The sequence below is a fragment of the Chiloscyllium plagiosum genome, chromosome 23 (assembly GCF_004010195.1).
Source record: "Chiloscyllium plagiosum isolate BGI_BamShark_2017 chromosome 23, ASM401019v2, whole genome shotgun sequence".
Lineage (NCBI taxonomy): Eukaryota > Metazoa > Chordata > Chondrichthyes > Orectolobiformes > Hemiscylliidae > Chiloscyllium > Chiloscyllium plagiosum.
Genome location: NC_057732.1, coordinates 33,682,584 through 33,702,535, shown reverse-complemented (window position 1 = coordinate 33,702,535; position 19,952 = coordinate 33,682,584). Strand labels below are relative to the sequence as shown.

Sequence of the window (19,952 nt, the reverse complement as noted above, 5' to 3'; positions counted from 1 at the left end):
GAGCTACCGTCATGTTTATGCAGCTTTTCAAAAGACTGACTGTGCTTCCTCTCTGATTTATGCTTTTTGTCTGCAACATTAAATATCTCATTCCCAATTACTCGCTCTAATCCCTTTTTAATATTTTCTGTTGGTTTAAGTTACAATATTTTCTTACCTACTTCAAGTAGAATATTCCAGTTGAAAAATAATTGTCTTAGCCTCCCGTCTGGAACTTTTGTTAATGGTTTTGAATCTATTCCTTCAAACAATTGACTTGCCAAATTTGTTTCTCTATCAAACATCTCACCATTGCAAACGTCTATTTGGTCATCTCTTTGTCTTCTCTGTTCCAAGAAGAAACAGTACCAATTTTTTCCCTCATCTTGAGTAACATTATGGTACTCCTTTTTAAAACAGTGACATCTTACCTGAGATGTATATCTAGAATTGTCCAGACTATTCCATTTGAGACCTAATTTATCAGGTTTAGCAGGAGCACCTTGCTATTGTACTCCAATCCGCTCTTTATAAGCCATTGTAACTTACATTCCTTTTTGATTACTTTCTCAACTTGCCTAGTCATGTTCAAGGATTTTTGTGGATAGATACTAAGATCTCTCTGCTGACATATGTTTTTTAAAGTCATATCATTTATGCGTCACATTCTTCAATATTCCAGACTGCACAGCTTCACACTTTCCTGTCTTGAGGGCCATCTGCCATGCTTCTACCCATATCACAATCCTGAAGCCTATAACCATCATCATCGTTATTTTCTATTTTGCAAACTTTTGCATCATCTGCAATTAAGGCTAAGTTGGTAGTAAAAATGTTCAAATAATTGATGTAAAACTGTCTTTTAGAAAACTCAAAAGTGACCAATTTAGTCTGTTTCTGGTCATGCCAGAGATAGACTTGGCACAATGGCTCTGTGGTTAACACTGCTGCCTCAAAGCGCCAGGGACCCAGGTTTGATTCCAGCCTCGGGTGACTGTCGGTGTGGAGGTTGCACATTCTCCCCGTGTTTGTGTAGGCTTCCTCGGGGTTGTCAGGTTTCCTACCAAAGACATACAAGTTTGGTGAATTAGCCATGCTAAATTGCCCATAGTCACAGGCAAGCTGGGTTTGCCATGGAAAATGCAGGGTTACAAGGAATGGCGAGGGGGTGGTGGTGTTCTTCAAAAGGTTGGTGTGGACTCGATGGGTCGAACGGCCTGCTCCCACGCTGCCGAGATTCCATGATTCTATGATGACGTAAGGCTTAGGACTCCACACTAGCATTGTTCATTCTATCCAATAACTGACAACACCATCAGACTTGGAGCTAAGATGAGGCAATAAATCTGTTTTTTTTAAAATAAATCAATCTAAAGTGTCAGGAAAGTATCTCAATTTGAATGATTGTAAATAAGAGAGCGACCAATTTTTTTTGAAGAATGATTCTGCATGTATGTGACATCACTGTCAAATTTGAATGAATGCAAAAGAAAATGAAAAAACCTCGAGTGACAAGTTCTATTTTAAATTAAAAGTTTGGTTAATCTTACGATTCAGAACGAAGCTTTCAAATTGTTCGCAGAAGATGGCTTTTGGCAAATTTGTTTTATTGTGACGTTGATCTTACTCTTTCCCATTCACTGACAATGGATGTGTGTTTCTTTCATTTTGCAGATCAATTAATAAATTATCTTCAAGTTTCAGAATAGGATCTGCAGGCAGAATACCTGAATAGTGATGTAAGATTTTACTGTATCTGAAAGGTACACAGGAGTTTTGCATTCTTGAGGTTGCCCTCTGTCATCCCTGCTTCCTCCACTACTGGGTCAGCATTGTGGCTCAGTGGTTAGCACTGCTCCCTCACAGTGCCAGGGGCTATGATTCAATTCCAACCTTAAGTGACTGTGTGGATTTGTACGTTCTCCCAATGGCTGCGTGGGTTTCCTCTAGATGATCGGGTTTCCTCCCACAGTCCAAAAATGTGCAGTTTAAGTGGAGATCCACGCTAAATAGCCCATGGTGTCGAGGGATGTGCAGGCTAGGTGATTAGCTATGAGGGTAAAGCCCCATGTGGGATTTCAGGGATAGGGTGTGGTGGGTCTGGGTGGGATGCAGTTCATAGGGACAGTGCAGATTTGATGGGCTAGATGGCCTTTATCTGTACTGTAGGGATTCTGTGATTCTAGTGCTGCCTGTTGCTTCCCACTGCTTTTTCTGCATTCATTTTCCTCTGTTTCTTCCCAGTTGCATATGTCTAGTGCCTCTGTTGTACACCTCCCAACTCCAGAATAAATAAAGACAGGTTTCCCAGAGTAACAGTTGAAAAATTAGCCTGACAGTTATGATGCATCTAAATGTAATCAGTGCTTTTGAGTGGCTGCAATTCATCGGTAGTGAGGGGAGGAGAAGGGAAATTAAGTTCATTTTAATCCAAGTTTAGTCAGTGGTTTACGTATTTTGGTTTGGAATTTAAGCACATGTGTGCTTTTCTCACAGTTTTTCTCCTTCAGCTGCAGCATGATCATTGCACTGGCAACAGCAAAGTATCCCATTACTTTGGGGCATTTTCTGCATTAAATAAATTTCAACCTGACAATTTTAACCCAATCAGTTTAAATTTGTAATTTGAATATTCCATTATACTTCTATTGTGTACATTATAATAAATAGGGTTTCACTTTACTGAAAAGTGTAAGTAGGATAAAGTCAGTAATTGTAGGCTACTCCTTGTGCACTCTTTTTGTTATATTGTGTCATAATGGTGCCTGCTTTTGGATTGTCCTATGTTTGACCAAACAGTCAGCTCAAACTGGCCGAAAAAATATAATTCAGCTGTTTATTGATTGCCATGTTTCATTGAGGAAAATATTGAAATTGTATAATCATTCCAGAAAGGAAGTGTTTACCAGCTAGCAATAAGATCTTTTACAGAGTGAATAATTTTGAGAATGGCAAACAAAGTAAGAAATTCATAAAAGGGGAAGATATGAACACAGCAGCCACAGGCAACTCTGCTTAACATCTTGAATGAGGGAAACTAGAGACGATGGCCCAAATGACATGTTCAGCAATTGAACCTCTCTTTCTGACTCTAATCAGACAAAATATTACTGACTAAGCATCCCTCGCATTTTCTAACCGATCTGCTGATTTACAATTCATAGATAATTGCCAGATTAAGGTTAAAATGCAGTGATTTGAAAGTTTTAATGTATGCATTTAATGTTAAGGCATAGTAGAATATCTCAGCCAAGCGGAATGCAGTCCTGTGGCATGTTGTGGATGCTTCTCATGACCCAGATGTGGCCATGTGTCAGAGATGTCACCGGCTGCAAACGTTTGAGCTCTGGCTTCAGAACTATGAGTTACTTAGTTTAAAAAAAGCAAGTTGAATTTTAGGTATCAATTAGTTGAATAATTATTGAATTTCCTCTTGCTATCCTTTATATACCGTATCAAGTCTGGGCTGCTTTCAAATTATGTATAATTGACTAAAAGAAGAAAAATAATTTTTGTGATGGACCTGGAATTGCATGAAATTAGCTAATTTAGGAAGAATGAACGCTCTTCACAGAAAAGCTTGTCCTTTTCCATATGGCGTTGTTCACATAGCAAATGATGCACCAACAACTGCTTCCTCCAAAGCGGTTGGCTCAGTATTTTGTTAAAAAAGCAGTAGAACTTTAGTTAGCCAATTGAGAGTTTTCTGCATTGATCCTGATTTATCCTGCCAGTATCTTGGACATTCCAATGAGAACAGGAAAACTGAGAACCAACTTACTTAGATACCTTTCTTAATGATTATAATGAATTTGGCTTGTAGCATTACAGATTGAACTTAATAAATTTAATCTAATAGCCATTACAGAAACATGTTTGCAAATGGACCTAATGATTCCAGAATATGTAAAACTTAGAAGAAAAAGATAAAATGGGAACAGGGAGGTGGTGTTAGTAGTGGTAATTGTTGGGGTAATCTGATAAAAGATAGGTAAAAGACATTAATGAGAAAAAATATATCTCAAAATCGAGAAGTGAAATTAATTTAAGTTAAACTTTTTAAAAAAAAAGTTGCAAAAAGCCTTGTTTAAAGGTCTACTACAAGTATTAGCATATGACTAAGTATACAAATCAAAAAAATAGAGAAGCACATAACAAGGTTAATTTAATAATCATTAAGGACATTAATTTTTACATGGACTGAGCGGCAATTTTCAAGAAGTATTGAAAGTAGCTTCATCTACGTCGACAGTGTGGCTTTCTAAAACAAACAAATCAAAAATTGCTGGGAAAATTTAACAGGTCTGGCAACATCTGGTTTACGTTTTGAGTCCAGTGACGACTCTTGAGAACTGAACAGGTTCTATTTTCTCTCTGCAAATAGAGATAGACTGATGAGTTTCTCCTGCAATTTCTGTCTTTGTTTCATATCTCCAGCATCCACAGTTCTTTGTCTTCTTTTAATTTTCTATCTCAGTATTTTGAAGAACCAAATAGAGATCAGGATAATCTCAATCTAGTATGAAGAAATGAAAAAGGGTTTATTAACATACTTAACACAAAATTAACACATAATATGCAACATTATTGTACATTCATTTGAGGAGCAAAAACTCGCAAAAAAGGTGAAATTGTGAATAGATAGGAGGTTAAGATTACATTACAGCTGAGAATGAGATTTATTAAAATTGCCAAAAAGAGTAGTAAACCTGAGGATTGGGAGGATTACAGAATTCATCAAAAGAGCATCAAAACACTAATAAATAAGGAAAAAGCAAAGCAAATGAGAGGTTAACAAATGATTTTAAAACATTGCTAAAATCATTGGAAAGAGGTTAGAGAAAGTAAACTGCAAAGTCATTAGGTTATAAATTGAAGTAATTTACATTTACCTTGTGTAGACTGTTTGTGATTGCATTTGGAAGATTGTGTTAAGAACCAGTGTAGATGTAAGTCAGAATGTTGAAATTGTCTTTATACGAAGTACTTTGCTGTTTTACATGTAATCATTTGGGGCAAGAAGTATTTAATGTAAATAGCTCAGGATGATAATGTTTGGGAATGAGTGGGCTTCAGGAGCTGAGATAATTGATGGTTATGTTTATTTTTATGTAGCGCTTCAAAATAAGGCCATGATCACTGTGTTAAGTTTTGTTTTATTAGATGCACTCAACAATTCATTTATAATAAATCTTTTGTGTTTTTGCAGTTTGGTTTTGGAAATGTCACCTTGGACTTGGATGTTCTGTGCACTCACAGCCTTTTATGTGAGCTTTAAACCTGGAGTTGATGGATATAATGAATTTACCAGCACCACAAACCTACTGCATTTGGCCATTGATGATACCACTGAGCAAGTGTATGTTGGGGCAGTGAATTACCTCTATCAACTAACATCAGACCTCCAAGAGGAAAAGAAAGCAAACACTGGTCCAAAACAAGATAATCCAAAGTGTGTGCCACCAATAAAGCCTTCAACTTGCTCAAACACAGTACTAACTCAAAATTACAATAAACTCCTTTTAATAGACAAAGATAGAGAAAGACTTGTAATATGTGGAAATATATTTAAAGGAATATGCTCAATAAGGCAGCTGAATGACATCAGTGTAATCAAATATGAAAATGTGAATGGTGGAGAAGCCACTTTTGTTGCAAGTAATCAATCAACTGTGGGCCTTATAACTCTCATGAATGACACAAGAAATGAACTCAAGCCAGTAATGTTTGTTGGGAAACACTTTGAAACATTTGCAAATGCAATAGTAAGCACCAGAACACTCTCTGAAAAGGGCCACCTTTTTGAGCTTGTTCAAGATTCTTCAGCTTTGAAACCAGTTTCTCATCTACAATATCGACATGATTTTAAATTTTCTTTTGAAGATGGGGGGTTTGTTTATTTCCTTTTCTCTCGAACGGATGGATCGCAACAAGAACCTACAACTTACATATCACGGCTTTGCATTTCTGATGCTTCTTATTATTCTTACATTGAAATGGTCTTGGAATGTGATGATTGTAATCTTGTGCAGGCTGCTTACATTAATCATCCTGGAGAAAAACTTGCTCAGCATATGAACAGATCAGGTTTATATGGGACTGTAACTCCACGGGATAAAATACTCTTTGCTGTGTTTAACAGAGGTAACCTAAAAACAACCTCATCTGATAAGTCTGCTTTCTGCATGTTCTCCTTGAAGCAGATAAATGAAAAGATTGAAGAATATAGAGAAATCTGCTATAGTAACAACGGGAAAAAAGATAATGAGGAAATCATTTATAATCCGTACAAATCTGATGGTTCGCACAATTGTCCTGGGTTGGGCAAGGTAGATATGTTTACTGTCCTAAAGGTATTATTTGTATGTTTTTAAGTAAGATTTCATATACTGTGTGATGAAATTGAATTAGCAGTCTTCAAGCATTTGGGACTTTCTCAAGTGTCTCAACTTGGAATAGGAGCACTTAACATTTGAACCTAATGTGAAGATACTTTGGGACTTCTTTGACCATATGTTTACACTTCCACGAGGCTTTTTTTTTTAAAAAAAAAGTCATTCTAGTGATGAACATTCAGTGTTAGGCTCCATATGCAGAATACTTCAGGGATCAGCTATTCTACCTGAAGCCAGATTGTCAATGGTGGAATTCATGGGGTGCACACTATAGCAGAGTCCACTTTTTGCCAGTGTGCTCAATTATCTGAAGGACACATGCGGGAAGTATTTTGTTCCTTAATCAAATACTGACTAACATAGTTAGACAAGCATGGGGACCTTGCGATCTTGTTCGGATAATCCAAAATGCGGTTAATCAAATGCTGGATAATCGATGTTCCACTATATTTGGCTGTAATGAAGAACAAGTAATAGAACTGAATAGGAAACTAGAAAGTGTTCTTTTGAAGCATTAACTTCATATCTTAGCATATTATACTAATTGATTTTCTCCGGAAAGATGCCATTTGACCCTGTTGCAGTGATAGGTTTTCTACTGTATATATATTCTTGTTTGATTTTGCCATTTTGCCTCCATTCTGAAGAATCACATCCTTTAATATAAGTCTGCTGTGTTTTTAATTCATTCATGGATAAGGACATTGCTGGCTAAGCCAGCATTCATTGCCCATCCTTAATTGCCCAATGAGCAGTTGAGAGTCAACCACATTGCTTTGGATCTGGAGTCACATGTAGGCCAAACCAGATAAGGATGGCAATTTCTTTCCCTAAAGGACATTAGTGAACCAGATGGATTTTTTCATCAATTGACAGTAGATTCATGGCCAACATTGGACGAATAATTCCAGATTTTTATTGGATTGAAATTCTGCTATCTGCCATGGCAGGATTCTAACCCAGGTCCCCAGAACATTACTTGGGTCTTTAGAATAGTAATCCAGCAATAATACCACTTGCCTTCCCTCCCATCCTTTTAGCATGTGCAAAATATAAAGATAAAATCCAAGTCCAGTCGTTCCTGAGGACCAAGGGCTACGCTCTAAATGGAGAGAGAGAGAGAGAGAGAGAGAGAGATGGTTAGTGGTGATTTAACCTGAGGGTCACTACTCCACAGGTAAGGGGCAAGGTCAGGAAGGTAGGACATTCATGGTGATAAGGATGCACGGTGGTAAAGACATTCTTTCTGAAAGAATAAAGCTAAGTAGGAAGAGTGAACTGAAATATTTTTCATACAGAATGTAAAAATCTATGCGGTGGTTTATGAATTGGAACTAGAAATTAGAAATGGGATAAAAGATAATTATGTAGAAAGTGTTTTGAATTACTTTGAAGAAAATGTGCTTTATTTGAAAAAGGAACCAGCTTATTTGTCTTCATAGCGTTTATTTTGGTTTATTTATAAACGAAAGTGTTGTGTTGGGTTATTCAGTACTGATGTTCTATTGTCCTTTCTCTCTCCTCTCTGTCTTAACCATGCATCACTACTATGATTGTGTTGTGTATTGCAACTAAGCAAAATACATTTGAGGAAGACAGTGTTCACAATATGTTAGTGTGTTTGCTGTGGAATAATGTCTGAATCATACCCAGAAGACTATTTATCCGTGCTGCTGATTGGGTTATGAGAATTAATTTTCTGCATTACTTTAGAAACGTAGGAAAAAAGATTTTATGTTCAAACCTGCAGTTTAGGTGGTATTGTACACCACATGAGGTAATTATTACTTGCTTGCAGAAAAAACTTTTTTTTCTAGTGTATCTATCTTATTATGCTGAATGAGATTACAGATCAGAGTTGAGCTTTCTGAGAATGCTAATATATTTGTTCTTCTCGGATGATATGGGGTTGTGAGGTCATATAAAATAAATCAAGACTATGATATGTTAGGAAGACAAATTAAAACTGTTTCAGTTGGTTGATAGATCCGACTCCCACAGCTACCTGGATTACACCCCTTCCCACCCTACCTCCTGCAAAAATGCCATTCCGTATTCCCAATTCCTCCACCTCCGCTGTATCTGCTCCCAGGAGATCCTTATTAGATTAGATTACATTACAGTGTGGAAACAGGCCCTTCGGCCCAACAAGTCCATACCGACCCGCCGAAGCGCAACCCACCCATACCCCTACATTTACCCCTTACCTAACACTACAGGCAGTTTAGCATGGCCAATTCACCTGACCTGCACATCTTTGGACTGTGGGAGGAAACCGGAGCACCCAGAGGAAACCCACGCAGACACGGGGAGAACGTGCAAACTCCACACAGTCAGTCGCCTGAGGCGGGAATTGAACCCTGGTCTCCAGGCGCTGTGAGGCAGCAGTGCTAACCACTGTGCCACCATGCCGCCCATATCTTCTCCACCATAGATCACACCAGATGGCCTCTTTCTTTAAAGACTGCAATTTCCCTTCCCACGTGGTTGAAGATGCCCTCCAGTGCATCTCATCCACGTCCCGCACCTCTGCCCTCAAACCCCACCCCTCCAACCGTAACAAGGACAGCACTCCCTGGTCCTCACCTTCCACCCTACCAACCTCCGCATAACCACATCATCCGCCGACGTTTCTGTCACCTCCAAACGGACCCCACCACCAGGGATATATTTCCCTTCCCACCCCTTTCCACTTTCCGCAAAGATCGTTCCCTCGGTGACTACCTGGTTAGGTCCACACCCCCCAACAACCCACTCTCCCATCCTGGCACCTCCCCCTGCCACTGCAGGAATTGCAAAACTTGCGCCCACACCTCCCCACTCACCTCCATCCAAGGCCCCAAAGGAGTCTTCCACATCCATCAAAGTTTTGCCTGCACGTCCACCAATGTCATTTATTGCATCCGTTGCTCCCGATGCGGTCTCCTCTACATTGGGGAGACTGGACGCCTCCTCGCAGAGCGCTTTAGGGAACATCTCCGGGACACCCGCACCAATCAACCACACCGCCCTGTGGCCCAACATTTCAAGTCCCCCTCCCACTCTGCCAAGTACATGCAGGTCCTGGGCCTCCTCCACCGCCACTCCTTCACCACCCGACGCCTGGAAGAAGAACGCCTCATCTTCCACCTTGGAACACTTCCACCCCAGGGCATCAATGTTTTCTTATTTCCCTTCCCCCCACCTTACTCCAGTTCCAATCTTCCAGCTCAGCACCATCCTCATGACCGGTCCTACCTGCCAATCTCCCTGCCCACCTATCTGCTCCACCCTACTCTCTGACCTATCACCTTCATCCCACCTCCATCCACCTATTGTACTCTTAGCTACCTTCTCCCCAGCCCCACCCTCCTCCCATTTATCTCCCACCCTGAAAGCTCGCTGCCTTCATTCCTGATGAAGGGCTTTTGCCTGAAATGTTGATTTTCCTGCTGCTCGGATGCTGCCTGACCTGCTGTGCTTTCCCAGCACCACTCTAATCTAGACTCTGATAAGATCTGTATCACCTCATACTTAGACTAATGTTTTGAATGCAAGATGCAGTGGGGGGATGTGATGCATTGTGAACAATAATGACCAAAAACACCCTGCTAGGACAGGAGAGAGAAGCAGAAACAATCCGTTATTTTTCAAAAAAGGATGGGCATTTAAAGGAAGCAAAGGGCTACAGGGGTCAGACAAGTAAAAAGGAACTAACTGGATTGCTCCAAAGAGGAACAGCATAAATTTGATAGAAGGAGGCTACTTTGCCAGTGCTATAAATGAAGTTGACAGTGTAAGGGAGAAAGTCCATTCAGGCTATTTTATCCACTTATTCCGAACAAATTGATAGCTGCATCCTGTGAGCCAACTGGAGCATCTAGTCCAGTTTCTGAAATTATTCCAGAGATTTCCTTCACATTGCTACTAAGAAGTTCATTTCACACATTTTATATGAGAAATCCCTGGTATCTCGTCCATGTTTTTGACTCAAAGACTGTGAGCATTTGACCTGTTAATTTAATTTGATTGGCTTGTTATAGATCCCTGTTACTCACTTCCTTTTACAACATGAAATGTTTAATTTTTTTCCCATGACTTCACTGAACAGTATTCTGACTTTGAGGTTTCCGAGAAATGTCCACAACAGAGAAACAAATAGCTGTAGGTCACAAGAAAAAAGAAGCAGATAAGTTGAGTAAGCATACTACAAGGCAGTATACCTTGGGTGTAAGAATTACAATGAGTGCGGCTCTAGTGGAATAGAAACAGTGATATGGATAACCCACTGAATATTTAAAAACCAACTGGCTGTTTAAAACCTGATTCGTATCTAATAGGTGCTCTTTTGTGTGCTCCAGTAGTTTAGCATCTTAAGACATAGGAATGAAAGCAAAGCCATTCGGCCCATTGAGTCCACTCCGCAATTTAATCATGGCTGATGGACGTTTTAATTCCAGTTAACCTCCCTCTCCCCGTAGACCTTAATTGCGAGATCAAGAATTTATCAATCTCAGCCTCGAAGACACCCAACGTCCCGGCCTCCACTGCGCTCCATGGCAATGAATTCCACAGGCTTACCACTCTGGCTGAAGAAATGTCTCCTCTTTTCTGTTCTAAACTGACCCCCTCTAATTTTAAGGCTGTGCCCACTGGTCCTAGTCTCCCCGCCTAATGGAAACAACTTCCCAGTGTCCACCCTTTCTAAGCCATGCATTATCTTGTAAGTTTCTATTAGATTTCCCCTCAACCTTCTAAACTCCAGTGAATACAATCCCAAGATCCTCAGCCGATCATCATATGTTAGGCCTACCATTCCAGGGGTCACTCGTGTGAATCTCCACTGAACAAGCTCCAGTGCCAGTATGTCCTTCCTCAGGTGTGGGGCCCAAAATTGGAACTGAAAATGTGTTGCTGGAAAAGCACAGCAGGTCAAGCAGCATCCAAGGAACAGGAGAATCGACGTTTCGGGCATAAGCCCTCTCCTGTTCCTTGGATGCTGCCTGACCTGCTGTGCTTTTCCAGCAACACATTTTCAGTTCTGATCTCCAGCATCTGCAGTCCTCACTTTGGCCCAAAATTGGACACAGTATTCTAAATGGGGGCTAACTAGAGCTTTATAAAGTCTCAGAAACACATCGCTGTTTTTATATTCCAACTCTCTTGAGATAAATGACAACATTACATTTGCTTTCTTAATCACGGACTCAACCTGCAAATCAACCTTTAGAGAACCTTGGATCAGCACTCCCAGATCCCTTTATACTTTGGCTTTATGAATTTTCTCATCATTTAAAAAATAGTCCATGCCTGTATTCTTTTTTACAAAGTGCAAGACCTTGCAATTGCTCACCTTGAATTTCATCAGCCATTTCCTGGACCACTCTCCTAAACTGTCTAAAATATTGTGCAGCCTCCCCACCTCCTCAGAACTACCTGCCTATCCGCCTAACTTCGTATCATCGGTGAACTTCGCCAGAATGTCCCCAGTCCCCTCATCCAGATAATTAATATATAATGTGAACAGCTGCAGCCCCAACACTGAACCCTGCAGGACACCACTTGTCACCAGCTGCCATTTCAAAAAAGAGCTTTTTATCCCAACTGTCAGACAGCCAATCCCCAATCCGTGCCAGTAATTCACTTCCAACACCATGGGCCCTCAGCCTACTCAGCAGCCTCCCATGAGGCACCTTATCAAAGGCCTTTTGGAAGTCTAGATAGGTAACATCCGTTGGGTTTCCCTGGTCTAACCTACTTGTTACCTCTTCAAAAAATTGAAGATCATGTGAGGCAGTACAAACTATTAGTACATGATATCAGTAATATTATGCATTTAAACAATAATATAAATAATTTGACACAACTCAGTTATATTTGGGTGGCACAGTGGCTCAGTGGTTAGCACTGTTGCCTCACAGCACCAGGGGCCTGAGTTCGATTCTAGCCTTGGGTGACTGTCTGTGTGGGTTTCCTCCCAGTGCTCCGGTTTCTTCCCACAATCTAAAGATGTGCAGGTTAGGTGAATTGGCCATGCTAAATTGCCCAAAGTGTTAGGTGCATTAGTCAGTGCATTACTGTATACTCTAAATATAGAGTAGGGAAATGGGTCTGGGTGGGTTACTCTTCAGAGGGTTGGTGTGGACTTGTTGGCTGAAGGGCCGGTTTCCATACTGTGGGGAATCCAATCTAATACTTGGCTTCAGAACCCATTGTAATGTGTTTGCCCATCATCAAAATACAGTGGGAGCACAAGCAGATTCCGGATTTAATATGGGTACATACACTGACCTTGTAGAAAGTCCAACAATAATTCAACTTGATGATAGGAAGACTTTGGCCTATTAGGAGTTATTGGTAAAACAGTTCATATCATCTGAAGTTGATGTAGTTAAGGGATATTCTCACTGAGATGATTCTAAGAATGATGGGCATTGGAAATGAAAAGTTCTTATTGTTCCTGTTAGTGCAGAAATCTCAAAACAAGGGAATGTAATTTGGAGGGAAAAAAATTCAAGATTTATTATGCCTCTGGTGTTGGAGAATATTTTTCTTGGCCCCACTTGTTTCTTTGTCCTAATTTCTGGGAACTGCACCTTCTAAGAAGGTCATTGCCCTATGGAGACCGTGTCATCCAATGCAAATTGATGAGAGAGAGATCTTTCACAAATTAATTGACTTCCTGCAGCACCCGGGGGAAACCCACGCAGACACTGGGTGAATGTGCAAACTCCACACAGACAGTCATCCAAGGCTAGAATTTATTCTCTGCATGGAACAATGATTTTCATTTCTGTATTGAAATGGTTAGAATTCTCAAAAGTTGTGAAAAATCATACTGTCTTCCGACATTTATCTCCTCACTTACTCCTCCCACTCCAACAATTCTGAATACAAATCTAGATGAAATGTCATAATAAAATGGGTCTTTAAATTCTTAAATGAGGCATTTATGAAAGCTATTGTGGTAGAATTGATTGATGTGTTTATAAAGTAGCTAGCTGATTATTTGGGCGAATGAAGTTAAAAGTTCTGATGAAGTGGGGTTTGAAATGATGAATGACTGAAGATTCACAAAATAATATACAAGCCTGTAGAGTCTAGTACACAACATCTTGTTCTGTGTCCATTAGCATTTTGACTTTTTGCTACACCTTAGAGCTTGACTGACTTGCTTGACCAAATTTAGACACTTGGTCCTAGAAGTATTCTGGCTAGACCATGGCACAGGTGTATTGGGATATGCTCCACTAGATTGCCCAGGCTTGTTCAACATCCATTGATCAACTCTCACATTTCAAACATTTTTTGGCTTAGGGGAAAAAGAACAACCGAGAGGTATGATTTCCAACAGTCCAGCTGCAGATAATGGGGTAGTGCAGAAATAATACATCCAACATAACATCCCATTCATGATGAGTACCACCTGAGATTCAAGTTCTAACAGCTTGCCCCTGAGTCATTAGATCGGAGTTTAAATCCCACTCCAAGGCAAGACAATACTTCTAAAGTCCTTAATTGACTACATATCACTTTGAGCTGTTCTGGAGGTTGTGAAAATTGCCATGTAAGTGTGAATCTTCAGTTTCTTAGAAGATGGTACAAGTTCACCTTTCAGTCCAGTGATAGTCTGAGCTCTGACAACCGGTGGGAACAGGTTGGGAAGTTACTAAATTGAAAATCAGTGATGCTGATGAGGAGCGAAGAAGTTCTAATAGCATTAATTTTCACTGCAGATGAGTATTGCTTCAAATATTCTGGAAATCTAAGGTGCATCTTGTTGTTATTTTACAACAATCCCTACTCTCGCTTATCACTTTGGTGTCTGAGACATGTCAATTTAAGAGAGATACAGGGAAATTTCCAATTTCAGTGAATGCATGAGAGCAACAGTTTGGTGGGTTATGTACATTTTGACCTCCTGTAACCTTTTTTTTTTGCTTGTATTTCTTGAAAATGTTACTTACATCTTTTATTACAAGGTGGGTCCAATGCTGGAAGAACTATCATGGTGAAATGGCGAGGAGAGCTAGTATTGTTTGTTTGCAGCCTTTTTTCTTCCTAACCGTTCTTTAGATTTCCTTTCGACTGCTTTAATTCAGATCTTAAAGTACTATTTTTACAAAAGCTTTGTTCATAATTGTTGGCACTGACTGAAATTTTTATTAATATATTGATTTATGAAAATTTGATTTTCTGCTATCCCAGGGACAAGCAAAAGTATATCCTTGCAGTAGTGAGCACCTTCCATATCCCATTGCAAGTAGAGAAGGTATTACTGCAACACCTCTGAAACATTATGATACGAATTTATCAGCAATAGCTGTGACCGTGGAGAATGACTATACAATTGGCTTTTTAGGCAACATAAAAGGAGAAATTCATAAGGTAAGACTTTATGAAGCTGCTTTGTATTTTTAATGAGAAAGTAATGGAAGGTGTCATTGACAGCCTGTCAAGTATCACTTATTCAGCAATACTGACTGATGCTGAGATTGCATTCCGCCAGGACCACTTGGCTTCTGACCCCACTACAGCCTTGGACATAAATACTGACCTTCAGATGTGATGTTAATTATTGCCCTTTAAATCAAAGCAGCTTTTGACTGCCTATAGCATCAAGGAGCATTCACAAAACTGGAGTCGAAGGAATTTGGGGAAAGCTCTCCACTGTTTAGAGTCATGCATAGCACATGGAAGCAGAAATAAGTGATTTGGCTTGTCTAGTAAAATCATGGCTGATATGGTAATCCTCAACTGTACATTCCTGCCTTCCCCATTACCCTTGATGCCCTTACTGATCAAACATCTGTCTTTCTCAGCCTTGAAAATACTTAATGACCCAGACTCAACAGCCTTCTGCTCTAAAATAAAAATAATCTCACAGATTTACTTCTCTCTGAGAGAAGAAATTGCAACTCCTGTCTGGGAGACCCTTTATTCTGAGATTATGCCCTCTGGTCCTAGATTCTCCCACAAGGGAAAACAATTTCTCTGCATTTAACCTGTCAGCTCCGCTAAGAATTTTATATGTCGCAATAAAGTCTCCTCTCATTCCTGTAAATTCCAGTGAGTACAGGCCCAACCTTCTCAATATCACCTCATGACCTGGTGAGCTTTCTTTGGATTACCTCCAGTGCCAGTATATCTTCTCAGATAAGTATACCAAAGCTGTTCACGGTATTCTAGCTGTGGTCTAAGTAGAGCCTTACTTATTTTTAGCAAGACCTCCCTATTTTTATACTCCACGCCTTTTGAAAAATTGGCTATTACTTGCTGAACTTGTATTCTAACTTTATTATGACTTATGCACGAGGAATCTCTTTGTGCTGTGGCTTTCTGTATTCTTTGTCCAATTAAATAATATTCTGCCCTCCATTCTTCCAGCCAAAGTGCATAACCTTAAATTTTCCCACATTATATTTCACCTGATAAGTTCTTGCTTACTCACTTGAACTGTCTATATCCCTGGGCAGACTCTTTGTATCACCCTTACCACTTGCCTTTCTTCACCTATTTTTCTGTCATCCACAAACTTGACAGCAGTACATTCACTTTGCTAATCTAAATCATTAGCATCTATTGTAAATAATTGTGGCCCTAGCAGTAATTCTTGTGGTACTCCATTGGTCACAGATTGCCATCCTGAAAAATGACACATTATCCCAACCCTCTGTCTTCTGTTGGTTAGCCAGTCTTCCAGCCATGCTGACATACTCCCGCCAAAACCTTGGGCTGTCATTTTATTGAGTGGCTGAACCTGTGACATATTATCAAAGACCTTTCGAAAATCCAGATATAATGCATCTACTAACTTCCTTTTATCTATGCTGCTAGTTCAGTCTTCAAAGAATTCTTGTAAATTTGGCAAGCATGATTTTCCCTTCAGGAAGCCATGCTGAAAGCTTGATTTTTTTTTTCGAATTTCTAAATACTCTGCTATAACATCGTTTAGTATTTCCCCAAGACTAATGTTGAGCTAACTGGTTTACGGTTACTTTTTTTATCTCCTCCCCTTTTTGAATAAGAAAAGTGGCAGTTTTCCAATTTTCCAGTATTTTTCCAGAATCTGATGATTCCTGGAAGATGGCTACCAGTATATCCACTATCTTGGTAGTGACTTCCCTTGATATTCTAGGATGTATCCTATCAGGTCTAGGAGACTTACCAGCTTTTAGACCCATAACTTACTTTAATACCTTGTGTCTTGTGATTAATTATTGCATTTATTTCCTCTTCCTGTTTTAAACGCTTGATTATTTTGTATTTTTGGAATGCTATTAGTATTTATTCAACTCCATTGCCTCTTCCTGATTCCCCATTATCATTTCCCTAGTTCTATCTATGAACTAGTCTCTTATCTAAGGGACCTATGTTTACTTTTGGCCTCTCTCTTCCTTTGTGTATATTTAACAACTATTGCTGTCTGTCTTGATATTTCTTGCAAGTTTATTTCAAAGTATATTTTCTTTTTTTTCTGATCATTTGTTTATAAACATTTTCTCAATCTGGCTTTCGATTAATCTTTGTCACATTGTGTTTTATTTCAATTTAATACAATTGTTAAACTTCCCAAGGTTAGTTTATCCCCTTCTTAGACTCATCTTTCCTCTCTGGAATATATCTTTCTAGTGAGTCATGAACTATTTTCTTAATCATTTGCATTATTCCTTGAATAAAAGCAAAGTCTTGTTTTCTGAAGAACAGTCCTATCTGACTCTGATTATCCATGCAGGTGCTACCAGATCTGTTGAGTTTCTCCAGCATTTTCTGTTTTTATATGTCATTGTTCCTCAACTGTTTTTGCTGCTAAACACCTTTTCCAATCCATGCCAGTTAACTCTGCCTTCAATCCCTTGTAATTACACTTCCTTAAGTTTAGCATATTTGTTTCTGACCCAGATTTCTCACCATTAGCAAAGTAGAATTTAGCATTCAGTTTATTGTCACTGTTTTGGGGATCTGTTATGTAATGATCATTTATTAAACTGCTTCATTACACATTGCCAGATCCAAAAAAGACCAATCCCTGATGGATCCACGACATATTGTTTTAGAAAAATGCCCTAAATACACCATATGAATTCTTTCTCATTGCTACTTATGTCAATTTGCTTTTCCTACATGAAGATGAAAGTCACCACATGGTGGCTCAGAGGTTAGTACTACTGTCTCTCAGCACCTGGGACCCTGGTTTAATTCGAGCATTAGGTAACTGAGTTTGCACATTTGCACATGTCTGCTTGGATTTCCTCCCATAGTCAAAGATGTACAGGTTAGGTGGATTGCCATGCTAAATTGCTCATAGTGTCTAACAATGTGTCGGTTAGGTGGGTTAACCATGGGAAATCAGCGGTTATGGGAATAGGACAGGGGGTTGGGGCTGCGTAGGATGCTCTTCAGAGGGTTGGTGTGGACTCGATGGTCTGAATGGCCTGCATCCACACTGTAGGGATTCTATGATTAAAGTACTGCCCTTTTCTGTAACATGCTATTGTTATCTTCTGATTATTATTTGTCCCAGAATATAGCTACTGTTAGGGAACCTATGGACTACTGTCACCAGCATCTCCTTCACCTTGTTATTTCTTGCCTCCATCTTTGGATCCAAGATCATTTTGTGCTATCATACTTATTCTATCCTGTACTAACAAAGTTGCTCACCATCTTTTCCTGCTTGCCTGTTTTTTCAAAATTTACATATCCTTGAATATTTACTTCCAAGCTTTGGTTGCCTTTTAATCATATCTCTGTAGTGACTATAAGATTGTCGTTGAAGCTGTATTTATTTTGTTCTGAATACTATGTGTACTCAAGTAAAGAACCATTAATTTTGCCTTTTCTTCATTTTCCCCTTATAATATTATTTTGCTGCTGTATTTCTGTCCTTTCCCATCCCATTCTGAGGATCATAAATCAAATAGCTGCCCTCTAATACTGCCATTTCCTTTTGTTTCATAAGCCTATATTTTTCCCTCTTGTAAACCTGCACCCATTTCATTAATTAATTTAAAGCCTTCTCTATAACTCTAATTGTGTTCATCAGAACACTTATCCCAGCACAGTTTTTAAGTGAAGCTTGTTCCACTGGAGTTACCCCTATCCTGCCCCGCATTGGCTTCAGGGACCCATGAGCTGAAACCAATCTCATCCACACTATATCTTTGAGCCATACGTTTAACTTCACTTTATTATATTATGACACAGGGATAGCTAGCCAAAGCAGCCTCACCAACCCAGGATTCACACTGTGAAATTAAAATATACATTGACCCTCAAAATTACTCAATTGTTCCTAACCAGATTTAACAAATAACAGATCTTGGACAACAAGTTTACAGCTTAAACAAAAATTAACAATTTAGTGTTAAGAATGAAACTTTAGTAGAATATAGAAACTAGAAGGCGATCTAATTAATATGTATGATCGGAGCCCAATCCTCTTTCTTCATAAAATCCTACTTATATACTGATAACCGTTTAAGTATAAATTAAAAGAAAATAAAAGAACTGTAATTTGCCCAGTTTGATGAACTATTTCAACAATGAATATCAGGCCTTCATGAAATTCTTGGATGATGAATTTTGTAGACTGTATATCTTGAATTCCATAGTCATCAGTCAAAACAAACAGCTTCCATAGACTTCTGGAGACTTATTTATTTCTTACTGACTAGGATTCTTTTCTCAGAACTTCCAAGAAACTGAAAACTGGAAAATAACTTGAGAGATCTAAAACCAGTCTGATTCATTTATGTTGTTCTTAGAGCAGCAATTATCCTACATCATCTTTCCTAGGCCATTTCCCAATTGCAGACCTGTGTCTGTCGTTCCATTCTCTTTTTTTCTTAAAGAAAGGTTACTGTTCCAAACCAAAAATGAGAATAGTGAAAGAAAAATAGTGTCCTCAACAATTTACCTTGTATCAGTATTCTTCTGGCTCAGGTAGTAATCCAGAGACAATTACTTTGAAGTTTCTGCTTTTTAGTTTAAGTCTTAACTATTTAAACTTCATTACTAGAAACACCTTTCTAGTTTGACTGGATTCCCTACAGTGTGGAAACAGGCCCTTCGGCCCAACCAGTCCACACTGACCCTCCGTAGAGTAACCCACCCAGACCCATTTCCCTCTGACTAATGCACCTAACACTATGAGGTAAAAACAATGACTGCAGATGCTGGAAACCAGATCGGCCCAACCAGTCCACACTGACCCTCCGTAGAGTAACCCACCCAGACCCATTTCCCTCTGACTAATGCACCTAACACTATGAGGTAAAAACAATGACTGCAGATGCTGGAAACCAGATGCTGGATCAGTGATGCTGGAAGAGCACAGCAATTCAGGCAGCATCCGACGAGCAGCAAAATCGACGTTTCGGGCAAAAGCCCTTCATCAGGAATAAAGGCAGAGAGCCTGAAGCGTGGAGAGATAAGCTAGAGGAGGGTGGGGGTGGGGAGAAAGTAGCATAGAGTACAATAGGTGAGTGGGAGAGGAGATGAAGGTGGGGACTCCCTGAGATTCTTGTAGAGAGAGGAGGAAAACTTCTTCAAGGCAGGCATCCTTGCAAGAGGATTCACAGTAGGGTTAAAATCAAC

At 39.5% G+C, this 19,952-nt stretch overlaps 1 protein-coding gene across 7 annotated transcripts in view; it reads left to right on the top strand.

Annotated features, from left to right (window-relative positions):
- LOC122561761 (plexin-B2-like) overlaps positions 1-19,952 on the top strand; it is a 261,412-nt gene that overhangs the window by 169,728 nt on the left and 71,732 nt on the right. For 6 of the 7 annotated variants that reach the window (XM_043713876.1, XM_043713879.1, XM_043713880.1 and 3 more), the window contains 2 exons: positions 5,189-6,332; positions 14,562-14,741. In XM_043713876.1, the coding sequence (XP_043569811.1) occupies positions 5,189-6,332; positions 14,562-14,741 (1,324 nt within the window). The remainder of the gene's footprint in view (positions 1-5,188; positions 6,333-14,561; positions 14,742-19,952) is intronic. The other variant, XM_043713877.1, reaches the window with a different exon arrangement.